Genomic DNA, 25,413 nt, shown 5'->3' with positions numbered 1-25,413 from the left:
GTTCAAACAAAATGGAAAATGGAGACGCGGACATTATGGACCCACTGATGGACTGATGACAAGAAACAGAATCTACTATTTATTATTTCAGAAGAAGAGTCTCAAAAAGTTTGGAAAAGAAGAGCATATCTAAAGATTTCCTCATGTTGTAGCAGAAATGGATATTCAAAGCAGCTCTGAAAATTGAAACAGATTTTAAAAATATTGAAGGACCGCATAAAGTTTCTCTTGTCAGTTCCTCTTATTTCGCCTGATCTTCATTGTTCTTGAAGTGCAGTGAGAAGGCACACACAAGCACAACTTATGGAAACTAAACCGACTTAATTAGTTACTACAGATCATTGAATCTCAGATCATTCCGCTCTAACTAGCTTTGTTTGAGGGTGTGCTAAACTAACTGCCGGGCAGGTATTTTGCAAACGTGTTACTCGGTGACATCACCACGTTACGGAAGAAAAGGCGGGACTTTAAGCAAGGCGTTTCAGGCTGTTCAGGAGCAGTGTTTCTGTTGGGGAGAGTAACTCCTTTTGGCCTGGACTTTGGGCTTTGCAACTATGCAGAACTTTTACATGCACAAAAAACGATATAACACACTAAAGGAAAGGGGAAAAGCATAAAAGGTCCTCTTTAACATTAAAAAATATGTGTGGATGGATTTCTTTCCTTGTTTGTGTACGCTGTTGCGAGTGTGCACCTACTATCACTTAACATTTAAGGGACCCTTTCCATGTTCCTGTAATTATTATTATTAATTAATCAAAGCCTGCTGTCTGCTGTGATTGCAGGTTCTCACACCACATGGTGCCCGGCCCCCAAGGTCCCCACGCCACAGGGATCCCCCACCCGGCCATCGTCAACCCACAGGTCAAACACGAGCCTCCGCATGAAACAGACATCATGCACATGTGAGTTCTGCAAACACAAAATACCTTCATCACACACTTTTTTTTTTATAAGAAACTCTAGTTTTCTGAGACGACATACTTCCAGGTATTTGTGCTCTCCACTGCTACAGTAGGCCGTTGCTGAACAAACCCTCTGTCAGAGCCTTGTTGTCATTCCCTTGATGTGAGCAGATAAGCAGCGAGGGCCCGTGCTCTACTGATAACAGGCCTATGCTTCACTTGGCCTCGGGGATCACAACACACTTAGCCAGCAACAGATACAGGTCCTAGATTAGTGCTCGGATGAAATGAATTCACATCCCCAGTGTGTGCAGTGGGAAGTGCTGTGAGCACCCTGAAGTGGTTATCACTGATATTTCCATTATTCATGGCCATCCCAGCACCAAGACTGTACTAGTATCAAAAAGGTTGTTAGAAAGTAAGTCAGGAGTGGGAGCAGAGTGTTTCTGAGTGTGCGAGTGTGAGCATTTGGCTTTAAGCGATTGCCAATGTGCTGTGGACGAGAAGGTTTGGTTGCCATTACTGGTGAAGTAATCTCTCCGCATTAAGGGGCTGCGACTGCACATGATTAAAGAGGCCGGGGCCCATGGCGTGCCTCGCTATTGGCTGAGAGCAACCAGACCCTCGCTGCTTTTGTCGCCATCGCGGCACCACAGTTTCCCCTCTTTTGTTTTGCTTTGCTCTCTCATTTTCTAACTACTTTGTTTCCTCCTCTTCTTTACCTCCATCCATGTTGTTGTTGTTGTTTCTTTGCAGGAAATCTCAGCACGAACAGAGAAAGGAGCAGGAGCCCAAAAGACCGCACATCAAGAAGCCGCTAAACGCCTTCATGCTCTACATGAAAGAGATGCGTGCGAACGTGGTCGCCGAGTGCACGCTGAAGGAGAGCGCTGCCATCAATCAGATCCTGGGACGAAGGGTAGGTCAAATTGTGTGATACACCGACAATCCCCGCTGTCTTTGTCACTGTAGTTTTATCTTTTTTGATTGAGTTAACTCAGCAGGAGATCACAGTTCGAGCTGTGGCTCTAAAGAGTCTGCATGGACCGAATTCCCAGGCCCAATTAGTTTAAAAAGTACAAAGATTCCTCTCTCTATTAACATACAGCCTTTTATGAACTAGTTGTGATTATTGTCATAATGATCGCCCCAGCCAATTACTTCCCTCTCAGCAGCACAGATACAGACTGCCTATCTAACTGACATTTAATCAAATTGGGTTTAATAAAATATGCCTGGATAATGGCACGGTTGGAAATGACAAAATTTGTTCCTTTTGAGGATTGGGAAAAGAGTGGAACCACAGAGCCATGTTAAAAGCCTTAACGAATAGGCCAGCGGTTGAGGCAGCCAGCCACAGCAAAGCCTAGTTTGTGGCCTGCATAGGGTAATTGCTCGCTGACATAGTTTGAATAAAAAGCGCTGCTAAATTGGAACCAGTGTTTTGATATGAAATCAAAGTTTTTTTTCCTTCTCTTCTCTCCCTCCCTCCGACTCTTGTGCATGTTAATCTCTTCATCATGTGTCCCCCTTCTCCTTTATTTCTTTCTTTTATCCCCCTTTTTTTTTTCCGACACCAAACGTTTGGAAGTTGAAAAGAACACCAGCACACTTCTCTATGCAGGGGACATGCAAGTGCATGCAAGTAATTGACTGTATGCTATTTCCCCCCCTAATCTCCTTTTGTACTGAAACAGTGGCATGCTTTATCTCGGGAAGAGCAAGCTAAGTATTATGAGTTAGCCCGCAAGGAACGGCAGCTCCACATGCAGCTCTACCCAGGCTGGTCCGCTCGAGACAATTATGTAAGTATCAACAGAACAGATTGGCAAAGGTGCGCGTGCGTGTGTGTGTGTATGTTGTCTGTTTATGTCAGCGTTGCATGACATGTTCTCTAAATGGCACACAATGACACACACACTAATTCACACAAGTCGGCTCCATGCTAATGGGGTCCATTTGTGGACCCTTTGTTTCAGCCTAATGTGTAATTCATAACACTGTGATTATATTACCAACCACAGTAAAATGGATTGTGGTATCCAGCACATTATTATTGCCACAGTGAGGGAAAACTGCCTGGTAATGCTAGTCTTTGATGTTCCATATCAGCATGGATGTAAAAAGCACCTGTTAGACTGAGTTGAGGAGGCTGCAGCGTACACGCAGCATTCAGCAGCAGCAACCTTTGCTCCTCTAGCTGCCCATTTTGTTTGTGAATGTGGGAGGTTCAGCTGAATTTAAGATGCAGTCTGTTTTTGGTTTATATCACGATATGTGTGCATGCATATGTGTTTGTGTCAAATCTGTCTGAGTGTGTGTGGCGTGTATGAATTTGTGAGAGAGAGAGCACCAGCCTTTATTAAAAGTGTGGCTCCGGCACTCACGTTCACTCCACCACCAAAGTGCTTTGCGGTGTTTATCTGCCTCCCCTCGGACACCGACAGCATCCCCCCCTCCTTCTGCCTCCACTGCTCCACTGCCAAAATGCCTCGCTGAGGGGGAGACAGTTTCACCGCTCTGCTCCCAGTGAAGCACAGCTAGTGACAGTCAGCCCAGTTCCCATTTAATTTCCAGCTTTGTTAGTACAAACATATTTGACGGGTAGGAGAGGAAAAAAAGTGGAGGAATGACTTTCTACTTGGCATACCAGGAGATAAAGGGAAGTGATATGTTTAAAGTAAATTTTGTATCCCTGAGAGCGTTATTCTGCGACCCCTCCCACAAACAAAATCCTCAGCTGTACACAGGCAGCACATCATGCCTGGAAACACCCAAAATAGGTAACGCACTGGCATGGACTAGAGCGTGCAGCATTCATAGTTTTGCTGTGTACCCCCCTCTCCCATCCCTTTCTCTCACCCACTCTCACTTAGTCTGTCTTCTTCCCTGTCTGCCGCAGCAGTAGAAGGCAGATTAGCTCATGAATAAGTGGATTAGCAGATTTTGCAGCAGGAAACCAAAGTGCTGCTCATATTTGACTAGAACGACTCTACGCTGCTATCTATACCTATAGTCTCCCCCCTGGGGATTTAGCATAAGCTATAAATCCTTACACACTCCCACCACCTCGCTGGGAAAAGAGTAGCACTCTTCAGTCATTGAGCTAGACTAGCCTAATTACAGTGAGCATTTTTAATTGCACTTCATGTTAATATTTGTCATTAGAGGGACTTCAAAGGAAGTGGAAATACGACACAGACTGGTCACAGCGGCAGGACAAGCTGCCTCCATTCGGTCACAACTCAGAAAAAAGGCCTTAAAAAAATGCTAGAAAGTGAGTCATTTAAAAGCAGCTGAAAGCAGGTAGAGCACACTTGTCAACTCTTGGTTGGTCCGTCCCTCTCAGCGTGGCAGTTTGCGGTTGGAGTCCGGAGTCCAGGGGATGCTGGTTGGATGCCCAGCAGGGGATGAGTGAACATGGCAGTCAGCAGCAGGATATCAGAGTGGTCTAGTGAGCGTGAGTGCTGGAGCCACACTTTATGTGTTCCTCTGTATATTTTTTAGGGAAAGAAGAAGAAGCGGAAGAGGGAGAAGATGCAGGAATCAGCCCCGGGTAAGCACCGAATCCCTCCAGTTCCTTCTCTTTGTTTTTGTTTTGTCTGTTGCATTTTGAAGTTGTGAGTTGCATCATCTTTCCATAGTCATCTTTTACAGTACACTGCTGCATTTTTAAAAATGCACACTCTGTAAAGCTGTAAAAAGAAACACCTAATCTCCCAGTAGACGGCAGGGACACCCATAAAACTGACAAGTAGACATATAACCAAACTAATGTCACCTGGCTTCAGTAGACTGGCTTGATTCTGTGCAGGCAGCCTAGTTCTTTAGACTTCCTTTGTATACATCCCACCATCCAGTTGTCCCTTGCCTCTCTCATCCCGTCTTCACAAATTACACCTACTTTGGGATTAGTCTGTCCATTCTATACGACTACTTACCGACTCTGGGCTTTGCACTATTTGTTTGCCTGCTGCACCACAGTGTGTCTTTCTGCTGACCTTGTTTAGCTGCGCTTATGAGCCTCCTCTCAGCACTGCTACTGTAATCCATTGAGAATTACATCTTTAAGTAAAATGTCACTATTTCTTTTGGTCTGTACACTGTGTAGGCCAAATGGGCGGTAAATATCTATCTATACCGTCCAGATACCTCCAATTTTTTTTTTAAAAAGATGCAATTTTCTGCAGGTACAGGCCAGAGAATGAAAACGGCGTACATCTGAGAATATGGTAAGACAAACCCCTCTATCACCTCCCTGTCTGATCACTTCAATATATGTCAAGTCTCTTTAAACTGCTAAACACTGACTTGAGAGTGTGTACTCACAGACTAATCCTGAAAAGGTCCACCCTAACCTCGCCTCGTCATTGTGTCAGTGGTGTTAAGGCCTGAAGAGGGATTGTGCTTTGTGTGTTTGCTCAATGGCCTCAGCACAATAGCCATTGGATTCTCTCTGTGTTTGTGTGTGTGTGCAAACGTGCATGTGTGTGTGTGTTTGTGTGTTGATTTGGTCAATCCAATGTTTTTGTGATGAGCACTGCTTGGATTAAAGGTCAAATGTTGTGGCAGCAGTTTGTGGCTTATTTTTCCTTCCGTCATGCGTTAGGAAAACGTCCAAATAAAAAAAACGGGTTTAATAAATCAGACAGCTCATTCACTCAGTGTTTTCTAAACATGGACCAAATAATACATCTGAAAACAGTTTTACTAGCCCAGAAGAGTTTTCTTTTTCTTTTTTTTTTAAGTCTAAGACGTCAGCTCAGCCCCATATGGACTACATGTGTTGTCTCTCTCTGCATCTTTGTGAAGCGGAGCAGGATTCAGCAGCTTGTTTGGCAGGAACTTAATGAGATGCTATACCTTAATAAGATTTCATGCTATCTGGGGTTTCAGGGTGTATATAATGCCTTCATAACAAAGGCACTGCACAGTCGGGTTTTTTTTACATGTGAATGATATGCTGAGATATATTGATTCAGATGACTTGTCAAACCTTCACTGAACTGTCATCCATCCTTTATTTTGTTGAAAGACAGATTAACGTTCTCAATATGTGGCAACTCTATTTTCAGTCTTTCCTTACTCTCTCTGGATCTTTTTTGCTTTCCATCTCTCTCCTTTCCTTTCCTCCCCCCTCCTGTGAGTCTGGTAGCATCCTGTTGTTCCGCTCCCTTTCGGCTGCCGAAAAAGCCGGGCAGATGTGACAAATCTGGTCTTACGTCGAAATCACCCCAACCAGACAAAGGTTTTCCACTTGATCGATTCCTGACCCGGTGGCTCTTTCTGAACCCAAAATTGGGCTGCTTTTCTTTTCGTTTTTTTCGTCTTTTTTTCGCCACAGTCGGCTTTCAAAGCACAGAGAGAGAGAGAGCGAGCGCTAAAAAGCACTTTATCTCTGATCCAATAATTAGCAGCGCCTAGCCGCAGCGGGATGGACACCCTTGCTGATTCTCAGTGACAGCCTTAAACTAATATGCATAATACCAAGGATACTGCCACAACTCCCCAAGCCCTCAATTTATGCAGATCCCAAAGAGCTGGATTGAGGTTAGCTTGGTGAAGACGCCAAAAAACATCTTTAAATGAACTCGTTTGTCTATTTCTTTTCATCTGCCCCAGCCTCTACCCCATCTGTCTCTCCTCCACATGAAAAATCTGAACGGAAATTAGTTAATGACTTAATTTTGAACACACCTTTTTTTTTGTATGATGGTTCAAACACAGTGAACATTTGCTCCACTAGATTTTATTTATAGCGCTTGTACAGTCATTATGAAGAATATTCAGCATAGCAAAGTGAAGTGCTCCAGTCTAGGTAGATTTTATGAAGGGAAAATTGACTTAATACGTTTTCATATTAACATATTTTATGGCTTCTGCTGAGTTTTTCTGCCTGTGAGGCAAACCAGGAGTTGAGTAGTGGAGCAGTGTTTTATGGCTCGACGTCGGTCCTCTTTGTTATCTTTAGCATGTCAAACACTGGGCCCGCCACACAGCTGGCTCTCACCACAGTGGAACAGCACTCTGAGAAGTCATTACTCTGACAATGTGAAATTAGGGTTTCCGTCTCTTCCCCTCGTCTCTCCGCGTCCCAGCCCCCTTTTTCTTCTTACGCTGACTGAAAATGTTCACTTTTACTCCTCCTTTCCTCACTGTCTTCTTAATTTAGTTCTTCTCTTTCTGCGTTCTCTCGTGCCTTTTGTCTGACTAAGCCCGCTGATTCACAGCCTTTTGAGATAGTTATCTGACCGAGACACATACGTGCCCTCGAGGCTTTCTCCCGTTTCAGCCACTGCACATTTTTTTCACAGGAGGGAGACACTCGTAACAAAGGTGGCCTTTTAATCTGGCTAGCGAGGGGGGCCTCGGAGTGGCAAACACTTGCAAACTGCCATAAAACTGCATGTGAGTCATCTCGCTCAAACTCTTATGAAGGTGCTCTTTTATTGACAACCAAAATGGACGTCTTTACGAGCCAATTTGCCCATATGCTTGTGCAAGAGGTTGTATTTTTACATTATTAAAGGCTGGTAAGTGCAGCGAGGGTCATTTCTAACCACATAAAAAGAAAGTGTTGTTCAGTCGGAGCTTTGGTGGCCTCTCTCTCCTCCTCCTCTCTCTGTCTCCGTCGTGCCCCGGCTCTGCTCCCTCTCATGTGTGCAGCCAGAAGTCAGCTGTCAAAAGTATTTGATGCGCGAGGAGCGAAGAAGAGGAGAGAGAGAGAGAGAGAGGAGGGCGTGAGTGTGTTAGCGGAAAAGGGAGGGTAAGAAAAGGGCCAGAAGAAAATCCCTCATTCTCTCTCGAGTTCTGAGTTTACCCAATCTCTCTCAACTGCCACTCATCCTTCAGTCTCCATCCCCCATTTCTTTCCCCTTTCTCTCTCTCTATTTGTTGCCTCTCATCTTTTCCCTCTCAGACCCTCATCACTCTCTGCACATTTCTCTCTTCTCTCGCACATCTGAGCAGCCAGCCACACGCTCCGGCTGCAATTAGGCAAGATTCAGCGTCTGCCTCTATTTCCCGAGCCGTTTCAATTTGGCACCGAGCCTCTAGGCCACTGCGGCACAGCCCAGTGCCTCCACACCCCGCCTTATTAGTGACCTGGGATAATTGGGGAAGGAATCCGGATTGCAAAACAGACTCTGGGTCTCGCTTTGAGCAGCGCACGGGAGATGAGAGGATGTTTTTAAAACTGTACTTTCTCACACACACACACAAAAAAAATAGTTATGAGTGGGAGGTGGAGGAGAGAGATTTGGGCTTAAATCAGAGCGACGCCCAGGCTAATGTTTCTGCGGGTAGGAAATAGAATCGGAAATGTTCCTCCCGTTCTCTCACTCCCCCTGACCTCCACAAAGCCAACTCTGTGAGAAAAAAATGACCCTCTCAGCACTTAGTATATGGACTTCCAGAGGGTGGCAGTATGTCAAACTCCATGCTTAGGCATGTGGTTTTAGCTTAGAAGTACAAATCTTTTTGTCTTTTTTCTGACCTGGCATCCTTATGTGACACTCCACAGGGGGTATAACCCTCTTAAAGTTCTTTGTTTACATGTGAGAAATGCAGCTATAGTGCTCCCATTGTTTAGACTGGGGCTGGAAATTTGTTTTGATTGAGTCACGGGCCTATTGTGTTGTGGTTTGGCCAGCTGCAGTAACAGTATGAGGGTCCAGTCTCTTGGCTTTTTGTGATGTCTTCTCCACTTCCTCTCTCTCTCTCTTTCTCTCTCTTTCTCTCCGTCTGTACCCCTCCACCTCCCCCCTCTCAACCTCATCCCCGTGGCTCCTTGAGGCACTGCAGCCCCGTTTGTTTTTTCAGAAAGAGGCAGAGATGTGTGACCTTATAAAATGCGCCCCTTGTGAAATGCTTATCTCTGAATGAAAGGCCCCAAGGTAACGCAGACGGGACGAGGACAGTGGAGCTGAAGGAAGGAAGGAAGCAGTGTTTGGTTTTATTTGACTCTACTAGTCCGTTAAAGAGGCAAAACCTCAACTCCAGCTCCCTTCTTTTTCACTCATTTTTCTTTGCTCCTCCACTCTGTCCTGACGGTGAATATGAGTGGCGGCGGAGGCCTTTGAAGCGAGACCACAGCAGAGGGAGCAGTCATTGTGCCGGCTCTTTGAATGTGCAGCACCCCCCCCCCCCTCTCCCCTCCCTCCCAACATCCCCCGGCCTGAAGCGGCTCAGACTGAGCTGTGCGGGGGCACACGGCCAGACTTCAGCTGCCCGGGCCCCAGCGATGCCGCCTCAGATGTGGGCAACACCTCCCACTACCTCCTCCTCACACCCACACCCTCCTGTACTCCCATAGTCTCACCCACACATGCCTGAGGTTTGGGGTTTTGGTGATTCCCCCCTCCTCTTTCCCCTTTTGACCACAACCAGACCCCACCCTTCTCTTCTCTCCAATATTTAACACAGACAGCATCTTTTCCTCTTCACCCTCTCTTAGTATCAGCGCCTCCTGACTTCACTTGTTAGTTTCTGATAGCCCCTGTGGAAAAGATACATCCCCCGAGCCTGCCTTTTGATTGGAGGTTAAAAATTTCAAAGCTTTTTTTTTTTTTTTTAAAGAGCCGATTTCTTTTATGTGTAATGTCTCGGAGCCGAAGAAAGTGCTGACAATGCAGAGCATTTTGTTTCAAACATGGCTTTGACTTCCAGGTGCTTTTTTTTTATTGGCCTGCTCGTTTTATTTTCCCCCTCATGTCTTTAAGAGCGGTGCCGCCACAAATGTACAGAGAGGAGGCTCCTTTGAAAAGGTGTCACCAAAGCCAGCTGTGCGATCCAGGCCAAGGTCACTGCCAAGACACGCCACCGCACCAAACTCTAATCTAAATGTGTGGACAATTATACTTACTAGAGCTCGTGAGTCTCTTAGTCAGACTGAACTGACCTCAGTGGATGATGTAACAAAGGTTTGGCACTTGGTGTTTTGACTCAGGTTGAAATAATAAAGGGGCAGCGGCTTCAGCATTCATGTCCTCATCAGATTTGTCTCAAGAACACATGACAGTCATCAGTGATGGTTGTTGTGACTCGTGCTCATTGTACTTCATTAATCAGTTGGTCAATGGTCAGAAAATTAATTGCCAAAAATGTGGCTTTTTTTCTTGTAAATTACATACTTTTATGACTTAAAATCACTGGTTTCAGCTGCTTTTCTGTTTTAGATCAAGTACATTCAACATCTTTGTTGTTGTTTTTTTTACTGTTGGTGAAACAAAACAAGCCTTTTGTTACTTTGGGAAATTGTGGTGGGAATTTTTAACTTTTCTCTGATAATCTTTAGACGAAACAATCAAACGATAAATTCAGAAAATAATGGACAGATTAATGGGTAATAAAAATAATGAATATTTGCGGCCCTACCTGTGAGACAATTTTTGACCTGACAGTTAAAAGGATGATTCCGGTTTATTACAACTTGAGTGTCATTTTTCATTTTTTTGATACGTTTCAGTTTTACCTCTGAATAAAGTGACTTAGATCAGCGATTCTCAAAGTGGGGTCCAGGGACCCCCAGGGATCCGTGGCACGCTGTCCGGGGGTCCGTGAAATATTTAGCTATAAATTATAAAATTGTGCTGTATCATTAAAAAGTATCTAAAGATGGGGACAATTTGCGCCAATAAAACAAGCATATTGTGTCCATTACTCCCACCAACGTTAGCTTTGAGCCAATAGAAACTCATGAATAAGTTCCTGCTGCTGCTTAGCTTATTAGCCAGCTAGCTAGCTGGCGACCACGGAGAAATATTTGAGTCAGTCCATATTGCCAAGTGACGCTAAGCCCAAACTAGCTAAATTGAGAAAATATAACGACGATGATTTACATGGGGCGACAGTGACGGGAGACCAAAATGCGTCATGTATCTTCAGGTGCCGCCGAACGAAGCCATGAAGCCGGCCTAGCTAAAGCGACATCTGATTACAAATCACCTGGAATATCAGGGCAAAACAAAGTGGTGTTAACGTGATTCATATTTTATTCAGGTTGAAAAGTTTTAGAATACAAATAGTTCCAATGGCATCTAAGACTAAAAAAGGCTTAATCGGCTTAATCGGTGTTACGATTATGAGGGAGTCCTTGGAAATGTGTTTCTCCTTTAAGAGGTCCCCAAAAGGTTTGAGAACCCCTAACTTAGATAACTAACTGCACTTGTTTCTTGCCCTGTCAGACTTCTTCCTAGCGATGTCACCATGTTCCCAGCTCTTAACAATTAACTACCATGTTATCATAACTGATCAAAAAAAGATCTACAAAATCCAAATCTACAAAAATAAGTTGTAATAAACCAGATTCATCTTCCGAGATGACTCTGACACGTCTTTCTTTGCTCGCCTCGCTCTCTAATCTTCAGTCTTTCCCTCTCGTTTCTCCTCTCCAAGTCTCCCCTCTCCTCTCCTGCCATGGTAAAGTCTGTTCCTCAGCCTGTGCTGGAGACACCTCTCTCCACTTGGCTTATTTTTAGAGTAATTTGTCGGCGGTGTTTTCCTTTTTAATGGCACCAAAAGAAACCCCAGAGCTGTGTGTTTCGGGAGCGAGGGAGGCTGAGGAGGCGGGTGGGTCGGTGGGTTTGGAGGTTAGGGGGCTATGAGGCGGGCGGGCCCCAGCTGCGGCCGCTTTGATTTGGCCTGGGAGGTGAAAGCGGCGATTGAGACGCGAGGTTGTGCCAGTTATCTTAACCTCCCACACTTCAAAAGCCGGGCGAGAGCTTGTCCGACTCCTTGCCCCCCCTCCTCCTCCCTCCGTCCCGTAGAGGGAAAGGAATTGGGGGAGAGAGAGAGAAAGGGGGGAGACTAAACCTTCGCTAGCCCTCTGAACAGAGGAGCGTTTCATTTCCTGCAAAAAAAGTCCAGCCGGCATTCCTGAGCACTAATGTAGAGGGAGGCGGCGGAGGAGGAGGTGAGGGAGGTGAAGGGAGAGGAGGGGTCAAGTTGCTCCTGAATCTCAGTGTTTGTGTCGGCTGGACCTTGTGAAGAGCTGGCCTGGTGCCCCCCCTACAACCAACCACCACAAAAGTACACACCCCCGCTGTTACCACCAACCTTTTTTTTTAAACTTGCGAGTACACACACACACACACACACACACATATACACACTTTTCGCCCGCAGCTCCTCAGGCCTCTTCCCCAGGCAGGAAGGCCGGAGCTTTTCATGTCTGTGGTGGGGGAAGGAAAAATGCTCCCCAGGAAACAGGGTGCAGCGCCAGGCGTGCGGGCCGGCTTTCAGATCCTGGGATGAAAAGGGAGAGGGCGGCGGAGGTAAATAAAAGCGACAGGGGCTCTCTCTTTCTCTCCGAGCGCCGCGCTCCTTTCAGTCTGTACTCTGTGCAGCTCAGGGTCAGCTCTCCTCGGGAAAGGTGGCCTCTGTCCTGTTCCCTTTTATCCACATGTGGTAAAGCAGTCTGCAGGGTGGTGTGTGTGTGTGTGTGTGTGTTAAGACTTTTGAGTGTTAAGATGCAGCGAGCAGCAGGGCTCAGCTGACTCCTCTCCTATAAAAACACACTCTTGGCTTTGCCACAAGAGAAAAGCAAACTAATACCGTTTCTTTTCCTTTTTTTCCATCTTCATAAAACATCCATCTCTTTTAGTCGCAGGAGGCATCCATCCACCTCTGTCTCTGCCTCTCCACTTTGATCACAGATTCTATTTGATGCTGCTCGGGTCTAAAATAACTCCTCGGCTTGTCAATAACTGAAGCTAACTCTGTTATGTTAGCTCGAGCCCGGATCACGAGAGGGAAAAGAACACTTTTGCAGCATGACAAACAATTTCCTCCGTCAGGGAAAGGGGCCAATTTTGTGAGAGTCCTGTGAAGTGGATTGAGCAGTCAGGTAGCATTTTTACACCGTGGCGTCAATCTGCAACCTGAACCGCGTTGGTTCAGATAATTACCAACATAGTTCCATGAACTCTGCTAGTTTAACTGGGTCAATGCAGTGATCCTCCGGTGTGTGTGGAGAGCATTTCCTCGTCTTTGTTTTCCAATCGCCCACCTGCAGCGGCAGCCTAAATGTCAACCAGAAGCTACACAATTGGGTGCTCGCCTCGGGAGAGTGAGAGGAGGAATGAGTCAGTCAGGGGAGGGCAAAAGAGGAGCGTAGCGCTGCCAGCTGGGTCACGGCAACCCCCATGTCAGACTAGATCAAAGCTGGAGCGGCCCACATCCTGTCACTGACCTATAACCCCTCTGTAGTTCAGCGCTTTGGCTCAACACGGCTTTCATTCAATCAGCTGTAACACTACCAAGAAAGAAAGAAATGAGTGATGATGTGGATGGTGATGACAGGTAATTTGTCCCTCCCTGAACCGGGGAGGCATGCCTGCATGGTGAGACACTTTCGAGTCATTCTGAGTCATCTTGATATGTCTGGTTTTGGTTAATGTGAATATGACCAGTGTTTTACTGTTGTGATTTCTTACTTTTTCTGGTATACAGATGCAGTTACTTCATAGTTCGGTTGATTGATGCGTCTTTTGTTCTGTTTGTTTTTTTTCCTTCCAGGAGGAAAACGGAACAATTTCTCCACATGCAAAGCGAAGGCAGCAGCTACGGGCCCTCTGCTAGAGATGGAGGCCTGTTAGATTCCATGAAGACCCTTAAATCTCCAAACTGAAGCCTCCAGTTCTCAGAGGATCCCACCTCCACCCATCTCTTCCAACCCCTTACTCTCCTTTCCTTCAACACCGTCACATGCCACCACCACCACCACCACCAAAAACACTTCACTGTTTGACTCTACTCCCGTCCTGAAGGCGCCTGGCTGCTGTAGAGACACTGAACTGAACTGAACAAGACAATCATGATAAGTAGGAGCACCCTCACGCAACCACCGTCTCTCACCGAAAAAAAAAAAATCAATTTGACGTCTGTGTTTTCCTTTTTACAATCAGCTTTACTGCAATCCCAAGGCACTGCACTGAAAAACAGCAGCAATTTTGATGTGCACACAAACTCCTCCACTGCACCGCCCAAACACTCCGCCTGTTTCTAAGTTACTGTAAGTTATTCGTCATCTCGGTTCCTTTGTATAGTTCATTAGGCCGACATTCAACACCCCCAACCACCCCATTCTCTCTCTCTCTCTCTCTCCTTGGATTTTTGAGACCATTTGGGGTTTCGCCCGACCGACCAAACACCTCTTTTTAGACTGCACTAAAGGAAGCCGGAGGAATCTCATCTTGTCTACGAAACGTCCTCAAGACGCCATTCTTAGTTTGTCGCTGACCAGTTGGTGCAAAAAAGGATCAACATTTTGATTTGCTTTTCATTTTAGACTGAATTTTATTTTGAATGCTTTTTTTGTATCTTGAACCCTTGTTTCAATTTCTCGGTGTATATTTTAGTGATTTTGTTTTTTTTAAATATTGTTTTTTTTATATAGTGGTATATATGAAAATAAGCTTTGGACACAGGAAAGCCATTTTTCTTGTTGAAGCATCTTGCAGAAAATTGAAACTTAAGGCTTCTTTTGATAACTATTTGTAACAAATAGTGACCTCGAGTCTTGCTCAGATGTAAAATAATGCTCAGTATGTGTACTTTTTAAAACTGTCAGGATATGTCAATTTTCTTGGTATTTTTGCAGGCAACGTTAGGACAAAGGCGAGAGTGATAGCTCAGAGGCCTATATTTTATTGTTCTAAAACATGACAAATGAAGCAGATATATATATTTACCCCAGCACTTGGCAGTCTTTCTTTTATTGCAATGGACCTTTGTCTTTTCTCTCTGGTAGCTAATAGTGTGGTCTTTAGCCATGTTGTTTATTCCATGCAAGCATCTCTGTAACATTTTGATTTCAATGCTCTATTTTAGTATTACTTGATGAATTCCTTTTTTTATTATCATATTTTGGGTCACTGTCATCTTGGTATAGCATTTTGCTTCCCAAGTGGTCATATTTGAACTGTTTCAACATGTTTTTTTTTGTAAGAAAAATAAAAAGGCACCATTGGCTCATTTGATCACTTGTGTGGTGGAAAGACCAGAGCTGGAAGTGCCAGATGTAGCAGTCTGTGTGTCATCCTTGGAGATTATAATGCAAATATGCATAATGGTAGGGCTGTCAATCAAACACAAAACAATGACAAATATTGTCCAGAAACCCTCACAGGTACTGCATTTAGTATGAACAAATATGCTCAAATCATAACATGGCAAACTCAAGCCCAACAGGCAACAACAGCTGTCAGTGTGTCAGTGTGCTGACTTGACTATGACTTGCCCCAAACTGCATGTGATTATCATAAAGTGGGCATGTCTGTAAAGGGGAGACTCGTGGGTACCCATAGAACCCATTTTCATTCACATATCTTGAGGTCAGAGGTCAAGGGATCCCTTTGAAAATGGCCATGCCAGTTTTTCCTCGCCAGAATTTTGCTTTCTAGTTTCATATATCCGTATCTCCACCGTAGCTTTAAAACTGAGCCCACTATAACCTTCAAATAAATCGCAAGTAATGCGTTAAAGAAATTAGTGGCGTTAAAACAAATGTGCGGTAATACGTTAGTATTGCGTTAACTTTGACAGCCCTAGTACGTATTGATGGTGTGAAGCAAGTATTGGATTTAACATGTTTTAGTCTTTGTGGAAACTCCAAAAGCACACAACATTTGGGGCTACATTTACACAGTATTAATGTGATAATGTTAAAAGAAACCTACATCATGTAAGTATGAAACCTTTTATCAATTGGGTCGATTTAAAGGATGAGATCATTTATTTCTCGTCTCTCAATGTAAAAATGATTGTGAGACTTAAAAATTGTGTAGAAACTCTTAAGGTTACAATTGAATTTTTGAAGAAAACAACATTTATTTGATTAAAGAGCCAAGATCAAAGGGAAAGGCTATTTATAAACTAATCTGAATTATGCCTCTTGAAGGTATCATTTCAAGTAAAACAGCACCACCTTGTGTTCCTCTTGGGTTAACAGGACATTTATAAAGAGGCTAAGCATTCCCAAAAGCATATAACAAATGATTCATTCTATGCCTTCAAGTCAATTTTATTTATAAAGCCCCAAATCCCACGTTTGTTTCACACACAATTTGAACAGTCTCTATCCTTAGTCTTGATTTGGATAAATCTCACCAAATACCCTTTTAACTTGGACAAAAGTGACAATAGTAGAATTACAATATTGAGTAAATAAAAGGGTTACTTTTAATATTTGATATAGACCTTTTCAAACTTGACAACATAAACTTTCTAACTGGGTCCCTTTGTATTTCCTGTTGCAGTGTTTGATAATGCAGTAACTGACAGGAAGTAAACTTGGACCAAAGCTGTTGCCCTAGCAACAGAATAGCAATGAAAAGGTGAGGGTTTTAGGGGTAGTATAGGCTACGTCAGGTGTACGCAGTGGTGGAAGAAGTACTCAGATCTTTATTTAAGTAAAAGTAGAAATACCACAGAGTACAAATACTCTGTTACAAGGAAAAGTTTTGTTTTCAAAATGTTACTTAAGTAAAAATACAAAAGTATTAATATAAAAATATAATAAAAGTATTGAAATTAAAAGTACCCATTATGCAGAATGGCCCATTTCAGAGAAATGCTTATTTACATTGAATTATAATTATTGGTGAATTAATGTGTTCATCACTTTAATGTTGCAGCTGGTAAAGGTGAAGTTTATTATTTTCTATGTTAAATACTGATGTGCAACTTGTGAATTTCAACAGGGGATCAATTAAGTTTTTATCTTCAACTATAACAATACATAATTTATTTGTAGATTAAATGTTGTATTATGGTTCTGAATCTGCAAATTAACTAAAGTTATCACATAAATGTAGTGAAGTAAAAAGTACAATAATTCAGAAGTTGTGGAGAAGTATAATGTAGCAGGAAATGGAAATACTCCCATAAAGTAGGCTATAAATACCTCAAAAGTGTACAGTACTTGAGTAAAAGCACTTTCCAAGTTACTTTCCAGCATTTAAGATAAGATAAGATATTCCTTTATTAGTCCCGCAGTGGGGAAATGTGCAGTGTACAGCAGCAAAGGGGATAGTGCAAAAAACAAGATGCATCAGCTAACACAGTAAAAAAAAAAGTTAAACAAAGTGTAACAAAACATGAACCATTTAAATAGAAGGAAGTATAAAAATAGGAGCAGTATATACAGTATTGACAATAAACAGACTATTAACAAAATTGCACAAGTGAAAAATGATATTGCACAGTGAGAATGAATGAAATTCCACCTGAAAATATCAGGTTATTGTCAGTTTTTGGTGTGTAAGTAAGTGGTCTACTGGGAGCAGTGCTGGTTGTGGAGTCTGACAGCTGCAGGAAGGAAGGACCTGCAATAGTGCTCCTTCACACACTTTTGGGTGGAGCAGCCTGTCGCTGAAGGAGCTCTCCAGTGCTGAGATGGTGTCCTGCATGGGGTGGGAGTCATTCTCCATCATGGATGACAGCTTAGCCATCATCCTCCTCTCTCCCTCTTGGACGTACTACAGTGGGCCCTCCACTCAAATACTTTCGCTTGTTGCTTACTTCACTTTGATGTTTGAGCCTAAACTGTGCAGAATGATGAAGCTACATGCAGAGTTTGACACACTAGAAGGCTGTTTTCACATCCATCAGCTGAAGGAGGAAAGCTTCTCTGTGGTCACCATGGTGACCACTCGTCCGGAGTCGCAGCGCGCAAACAACTTATTATTGAAAGCAGAGTATTTTTTATGACTTAAAATGTCTGAAAGGGAACTTTAAAGGGTAGGGTCACAATACTCCCCAGATGATCATTGAGGTTTTGCTTGCTGTAACTGTTTCTCCTGTTCATACTGGCCATTAAATGATCCCTTTCCATCGCTTTAAAGCCTCTGAACACGCACACACAGGTGTTTTCAGTTATTCTGATTGATTATAGACCTCTGCACAGGTGCAGCAAAGCTAACTGGAGACTCAAGATGTCAATCAATTACAGTCTACTACACCCACACAGTCCTGAGAAGAGGTCAAATCAGCCGGGTTAACTGGAAACACCTGTGTGTGTGTGTGTGTGTTCAGAGGCTTTAATGTAAGTGACGGGGGACGAAATCCACAGTCCTTGTTCCCTCTTTGTGTTTTCCCCTGGATGATGTTTACTTGCTGAGCTGCAGTGGAAGGATAGCAACAAAAAGAGGCAATTTTGTACTAAAAAGACAGCATGACATTTGAAGATATCCACTTGATTTGTCTTAGACAGCTGAAGGCTCATATTAGCTTCAGATACACCAACAGGTGGCGGTAATGTGCCAAGATGCTCCCAGCAAAGGCATGGAAGAAGACTATGTAGGGGATGGATGGAGGTAAATCATGGGTAAACGATACAAGTTTTCTCATGTAAAAAATAGTTTTTGCAAATGTTTTGAGTAAGGGAAATACATTAAATAGATCTGTACAGCTCAAGGATGCACACAATGCATTTTGGTAAGTAACACTGAATGCCACAGGTCATATAACTCCAATAAATGTTTTATCTTCCATCTCAACAGTGATGTTGTTGTAACACAAATATTAATTTGACTGATGCTAGTAGATATGAGAGCATAAATATCACCCAGGTCCTATGTGTGTATCTTCACAGCAGTCGACACATTTCACTCCCACGACAACAGACACCAAGTATTTTAAAAATCTATTTGAATTTTATTAATGTATTAATTAACTTAATCTCTTCACACACAAAAAGATGTCATTCAGTGGACAACGTCCATAAGAAAATGGAGTGACAGACAAAAGTCAACCTTTATTATAGGAGGAACAGGCACTTTTTAAAAAATGATTTCTAATCAGTTCTTGTTCGATGGCTTATTTTCTAAGATAAGATAAGATAAGATAAAATAACCCTTTATTAATCCCCAGAGAGAAATGTGGATGTCAAAGCAGCAACAGCAGCAAACAGAGTGAAACACAGGAGAGGTACAGGTATACACAAAATAATAAAAACAATGACTTCTGATGTTCGGACTAGTTTCACAGTGATGTGAGTAAATCACTTGTACTTGTAGAATCCTTCTCCTGTCTTTTTGCCCCATTTGCCCTCAGCAACCAACTTGTTCAGCAGTTCAATCTGGGCAAAATATGGGTCGCCAGGATTCGCTGCAGACCAACCTAAAGATATGCAGTAACAAAAAAAAGGAATAGTGTTTTACATTTAACATATCACCTCATTTGAAATAGATTTGTTTCTCCTTATCAAAGGCTGTCACAGTTTTATATTTAAGTCATATCCAGAGGTGGAGGAAGTATTCAGATCTGTTAAAATACTCTGTTACAAGTTAAAGTCCTGATTTGAAAATGTTACTTAAGTATAATCAGGAAAATGTATTTAAGTTATTAAAAGTAGAAGAACTCAATGCAGAAAAATATCCCCTGTGACTGTTGTACTATTACATATTATACCAGTAGAGTATTATTACTCATGCATTAATGTAAAAGCAGGATTTGACTGTTCTCGTTGTTTGAGGTGGAGCTCATTTTTAACTATTTTGTACAGGACTGCAACAAATTATTTTCATTATGGATTAATCTGCTGATTATTTTTATTCATTAAGTGATTGTTTGGTTTGTAAAAATAGTGGAAAAAAGTGAGAAATGCTGTCACATTTACCCAAAACCCAAAAGTGACTCCTTGACAATGCTTTGTTTTGTCCAATCAACAGTCCAAACCTCAAAATTATTAGAAATAAATTTAAATTATTAAATAATTCAAAGGAAAAGCAGCAAATTTGTGAAGCTGGAAACAAGAAATGTTTTTGAAAAATGACTTTAAACGATTATCAAAATAGCTGCCAATTAGTTTTCTCGAGTAACCAAGCTGCACTTGTACATTTTCATACATTTTGTACGCAAAAATCCAAATTTGTAAAGTGACTAAAGATGTCAGATGATCATAGTACAGTAAAAAGTACAATATTTCCCCCTGAAATGTAGTGGGGTTGAAGTAGCAAGAGGCATGAAAAGAAAAGACTTTACCTCAAATTTGACTTAAGTACAGTAGGCTACTTCCACATAGTTTTACTCACCGTCCATGATGAACTTCATGGTGTCTAGTCCTACATAGTCTGAGAGCTCAAAGGGTCCCATGGGATAACCACAACCAAGTTTCATGGCAATATCAATGTCCTCTTTGGATCCATGACCTGAGGGAGAAAACAGAAAATGCTATTTGTAACCCAGTGAGGCGTGTAGAGCCAGGATATTTTCACGTGTAACTCTGTGAAATAAGGGCTTTTTCTGATCAAACCGGATTTGGTGATTGTTGAAACAGTATAAAGACGAACTAATAGCCTGGAGGTATTTCACGCTTGCTAAGCCAACAAGTTCTACAGTTATTTTATGTCTAAAAATAAATGTCTATGGAGTTTGTTTTACAAAGTTAGGAAAGCAATGTTTAAGTCAAGCCTGATGTTGCCTTACACATAAAAGAACTCACTTCCACACAGTGAGGCATACAGCTCATTAATTAAACACTGGTATCAGAGCGGTACTCGGTATTTGCTGATCGCCAAAGCCCAGGTAATCGGTACAGAAAAAGTAGGATCAGTGCATCCATAAACTGAAATGAAACTAAAAAGAATATTCTGCTCAAGTGTAACATTGCATTTAATGGAGTTGAGTTGTCAATCTTGTACTGTGTTGACATTTGCGATAAATGGTGAATCTTGATTGTGTTTTTCCTGTAAACGTTGAACTTAAAGGTTAACCTAAAAAAGGAATTTTAATAAGAAATGAATTATGAGAAAATGAATGAGGAGGATAAACAAAAGGGGTTTTAGGTAACTTCCACCTACTGTGAATATTTCGTATATGTACTGTAAATTTATGTTTTATTATTGTCAGTAAACTACTGACTTGTTCATTTAAAGGCTATTTTATTTCGCTACAGTGACTGTGCAGTGAGTAGTACACCAAAGAAAAGCCTCCTTTCAATTCCTCTCAAAATGACTGAGGTTATTTATTTTATATTATTTTGTTTCCACTTAAAATCCCAAAGAAACATAATTATGGACACTATGGCAATTTTACTATCGACATAACCGGTGCACAACATGCAGATATACGCACCTCTCTCATACATCCGGATGGCATCCATGATGTAAGGAAGAAGTAGGCGGTTTACAATGAATCCTGGCGTATCCTGAATAAAGACATGTTGGATGCTGCTGAGTGGGCTGTTAAATATATTTTTAATTAAGAGACAACAGCTATAATGACACACCAGACAGCAAATCTTACCTTGCAGGACACTGGTGTTTTCCCGAGCGTTTTGCTGAAGTTCAGGAGGGAGTCGAAAGTCTCTTGGCTCGTTGCTGGGACTGCAATGACCTGTGAAAGATGAACACCTGAGCAACTTTGATTTGAATACAGTGTTACTAGCATTATACTTCCAAACTGAGCTGAGACTTGCGTTGAAATAATTAAGAATCTCACTGTAACTGTCTACATCACATTATTTCATTATGTTGGGGCATATTTAAATTCTCAGTATTTCCCCCCCCTCATAAAGCTGAAAGAGAAAAACAGAAACCATATCCTAAATCACAAATTAAATCAGTATATTCTAAAGATCTCTCATGGAGGTAGTGGGCTTCTGTGATTTTTTTTTTTATTGTGAATGGAGTGATGCTGTTGAACAAAGATACCATACTGCGACATTTTGGAAAATACACTTATTTGCTTTTTTACTGGGAGTTACGTGAGAAGCTCTATGGCGCTCTCATGTTTGTCTGTCAATGCAAATAAATGTACGACGTAAACAATCACGAACCGCCACTGACTGTCTGTATTTGCTTGAGAGTGCATAGATTTTCTTTACTGTGCAGGTGTGGGCTTGAGAAAAAGACATGCATATTGTATTTATTTCTGTTTCATTTTGAGTCAGTTCAAGGATAAAAGGACGCATATTAATGTGTAAATGATCTTTTCTTTCATCCCACTGAACTGTCGCTTTCTCCTGTCCTTTTTAGAAACCCCATTCTCTAGAAAAATAAACCCGCTGATTTTGTTTTCAGGGGCCGAAGTACCTCTACAAGCTTCATCACAGGGACTGGGTTGAAGAAGTGAAGGCCACCGAATCTATCCAGCCTGTTGGTGGAGCTGGCGATGTCATTGATGGACAGGGAGGATGTGTTGCTGGCAAAGATGGTATGTCTAAAAAAACATGCACAAAAACAGATGGTACACAATAAAGACAGCGGTTAATAATAGCCTAAAAGCAGAGGTGCCATTCAGAACTTTCCACTTCATTGTGTCTTTACAAAGGCCACCAAACGTAACATGTTCCAACTTCTCTCACAGACCAGAACTTGGTCTTTGGATTTGGAAATTAGCACAAGTTCATGTTGTGTTTTTAAATACAGTAGAAAACATGCTACAGCACTATGCAACCCAGAACAAACGGTAATCAGCTTCTGATCTAACACTTATAGAAACGGGGTGGTACTCACGCTGGTGCCAGCTTGTCAAGGCCACCAAAGAGATCCTGTTTGATTTTTAGATTTTCCACAATGGCTTCCAACACAAGATCCGAGCCCTGGACTACAGATCCAGCATCTGTCGCGGTTGACACATTCTGCAGGGCTTTCTGCATGAACTCTTCACCCGCCTGAAACAAACCAAAATGCAGCATCTCCCGTTAATCCGTCAAATTTCACTCTCTAGCTGTTTTTTTGTTTGTTTTTTTATCTACTGTGTCTCACCTCTGGCTTATCAGCAAACTTCTTCTTGACCACTCTTTTGAGGTTCCCTTCAATTCCTTTGACAGCCTTTTTAAGGATGTCCTCATTAGTGTCCACCAGGGTCACCGAGTGGCCAGTTGATGCAGCGACCTTTCAGAAAGAAATGAGTTCAAGACAACTAGAAACACGGCCGTCAATCTCTGGCTACGTCTCAAATCGCATACTTTTTCTTTTTACTTTTAGTACGTACTGCAGCTGCCCTTACAAAGTACGTAATGTTGCATGCAGTATGAATACAGTTGGGACATACTACTTTGTCATAACATTGTGCCTTGAACTTTGACCTTTCTTGCCCATATATCTGCTGTGCAGAGGATTGTGGGCCAGAAAAGCATGCTGGCTTTCACACTTCATAATACGACTGGATGTAGTAGGACATCCTTGTATTTTTGGCATACTGCATTTGACATATGTATTGGGACACACTAAATCTTTTTCTGGCATATACTAAATGGTATGGTAGTATGGGTATTGGAACGCACAGTCAGTGATGTTGAGGTGCAAATGTTGAGCAAATAAGAAGTAGAGACCTAAACAGCAAATGTAACTTGGGATGCACCGATACCGGATCAGATATCGGTGCCGATACTGACCCAGATAGATGGATTGGGTATCGGTGAATATGGGGCCGATGTATTCAACTCAATTCTATGTTTATATACTATATGCATTATATACTGGAATTTGAATTCCTGTTTAAGTTTTGACCAATTTGTTGCTACATTAAAAAAGGTTTACACTTGAACTGTAATTCCTGTTAATTACAGGAATGATATATATATATATACATGCAATCTTAACAACACAGCATAGTGTGAGCTGTGCTTGGTTTCCTACTGTCCAAATGTGGCAGTCAGTCGTCTTTTCATATAAATAATGCTAAAAACACAAAACATCTCCCTCTCACCCTTTTCTAAAAAAAAAAACTAGGAGACACATAGGGTAGCCTGCATACATACAAATATACATATATGCAAATACACAAAAACAAATAACCCCCTCCATGTGGAATAATGGCTTTTCTGGATCTTTTCTGAGTCTTGTCTTGTTATGTCACAACACAAGTGTTTAATGAATGACAACTGAACTATTTCACAACTTTCTTATGGGATCAATGGGTGATTGTGCTGTGAGACAAGAAACCCATTCCTTATCAGGGGCAATGTAAAACTACAGGCTTTTATTTTGAAAGTCATATGATATGAAGCCAGTTGGATGCTGTCCAACACTAAACACAAGACTGCTTTGTTGGAAGAGTTTATTCGGTTTTTCAAGAGGAAATACTTCAAGATTGAAGACTAACTGGTTGGTTTGACCCACTCCTGTCAAAGAGCAGCTGATTCACTATAGCAACAGTGGAGCTACATGCTATAGCTACATGGCTAAAACCATGACAACTAAACAGACATGTTGTCGCTTACCTGTGCGATCCCTGCACCCATCTGCCCACCTCCGATGATCGTGACATGTTTAATGACCACATTCCTCACAGCCGAGGACGACAAACCTCTGCAGATTTGGTGAGTGAAGAAAGCCATACTGTGTCAACTGTGTGACAGCACTGCTGCAGGCTGCTGCTGTAGGGCAAATCAGACCAGGAACCATCCGGGAACCTGCAGAGTGGAGCGTGGTGATGTGTCGGTCGCGAACGAGCCGGTTCAAAGAGCCGGCTCTTTTAAAGGGACTATTTGTAACTTTCAGAATTGCTTGTTAACAGCGACACCTGTGGCCGTTAAGTCAACGAAAGTCAGCGTCGGGCTCGCGCTTGCTCGCTCTAAATAGACATGAAACGTTATCGTCTCCTGACTGCGCCCGCAGGGAGACACCGGCACCCGGTCGGAGACGATAACGTTTCTCGCTGCGGAGCCCCGTCACTTCACAAGACACGGGAAACCTCTGTTGGGCTGGAGGAGCTGCAGAATTTACTTCTGCACAAACGTCCTCTGTACATTCACTAGATATTCTCAGAGCTAAATGAACTCCTCTGCAGTGTGGATTGAGCGCACGTTCACGTGTAGAGGTGGAGCGAGACAGCGAGAATGCGCGCAGTGTGAGTGAAGGCAAGCAGACAGCGGAGCAGACTCCGGCCATACGCGAGCGGATATGGTCGCATATGCGCGCTTGCATAGATCCCGACCCGGTAGATTTATACACTTAAAAAGTTACAAACAGTCCCTTTAATTCAAGGCAGAATGATAGGACGATCTTCTCCGCACCACGGGCACTCCATGCACTGACTATGAATGATGGTACGTGTCCACAGGCTATGTGCTTTCCACGCTCCCCATTCATTGTCTATGTAAGCAGCCACGCAATGCATTCTGGTAGCGTGGCATCGCGATTCGAGAAACGGAGCGTCACGATGCCCGCTCCTCATTTGCATAAAGTTGAGGTCTAGTCTACTTTATGCAAATCACGGGCATCCGACGTGACTCCCCGCCTCTCAAAACTCCCGAGAATCTTTTAAAATAAACGTTGTCTATCCTAAATAAAGACAGATTCAGCAACTGCATGTATTATTTCTCGCCTCAAATGTTTTCAGAAACACATTTCGGTGAACAATTTTCGTGAAATAAGAGAAGAAAGTTTCCAAACGAGCCTCCATACTGGTTCCGGTTTGAAAGCTGGGAGCAGCAGCCCACGGAGGGAAAGCGTTCGTCCAATCAGGTGGGGACAGCCTGTGCCTAGCGACACGCCCACCAAGCGTCCAATGTTGGGAAGTGTCGCGTCCCCTTGCGATAAAAAACGCCCCTGTGGAC

The 25,413-nt window shown here is 42.7% G+C and overlaps 2 protein-coding genes across 10 annotated transcripts in view; one reads left to right on the top strand and one right to left on the bottom strand.

Moving 5' to 3' along the window:
- The window catches only part of lef1 (lymphoid enhancer-binding factor 1), a 46,879-nt gene extending 31,948 nt beyond the window's left edge, over positions 1 to 14,931 (top strand). Inside the window, exons 6-11 of one of the 9 annotated variants that reach the window (XM_074629341.1) lie at positions 786 to 905; positions 1,662 to 1,824; positions 2,603 to 2,710; positions 4,422 to 4,461; positions 5,102 to 5,137; positions 13,422 to 14,931. In XM_074629341.1, the coding sequence (XP_074485442.1) occupies positions 786 to 905; positions 1,662 to 1,824; positions 2,603 to 2,710; positions 4,422 to 4,461; positions 5,102 to 5,130 (460 nt within the window). In that variant the 3' untranslated portion in view covers positions 5,131 to 5,137; positions 13,422 to 14,931. Of the gene's footprint in view, positions 1 to 785; positions 906 to 1,661; positions 1,825 to 2,602; positions 2,711 to 4,412; positions 4,462 to 5,095; positions 5,138 to 13,421 lie in introns of all 9 variants that reach the window. The other 8 variants (XM_074629339.1, XM_074629340.1, XM_074629338.1 and 5 more) reach the window with 8 other exon arrangements.
- A 3,608-nt stretch (positions 14,932 to 18,539) lies between these two features.
- On the bottom strand, positions 18,540 to 24,263 carry hadh (hydroxyacyl-CoA dehydrogenase). The gene is made up of 8 exons (XM_074629342.1): positions 24,076 to 24,263; positions 22,616 to 22,744; positions 22,364 to 22,521; positions 21,941 to 22,067; positions 21,153 to 21,242; positions 20,982 to 21,054; positions 19,940 to 20,056; positions 18,540 to 19,025 (listed from the first exon to the last, which is right to left on the bottom strand). Exons 1-8 carry the CDS (start codon positions 24,190 to 24,192, stop codon positions 18,907 to 18,909), a joined length of 930 nt encoding a protein of 309 aa, XP_074485443.1. The 5' UTR covers positions 24,193 to 24,263; the 3' UTR covers positions 18,540 to 18,906.
- Positions 24,264 to 25,413: the final 1,150 nt, after the last annotated feature.

Source organism: Sebastes fasciatus, chromosome 3 (genome assembly GCF_043250625.1).
Source record: "Sebastes fasciatus isolate fSebFas1 chromosome 3, fSebFas1.pri, whole genome shotgun sequence".
In the NCBI taxonomy this organism is placed as follows: Eukaryota; Metazoa; Chordata; class Actinopteri; order Perciformes; family Sebastidae; genus Sebastes; species Sebastes fasciatus.
This window is presented reverse-complemented; position numbering and strand designations above follow the sequence as displayed.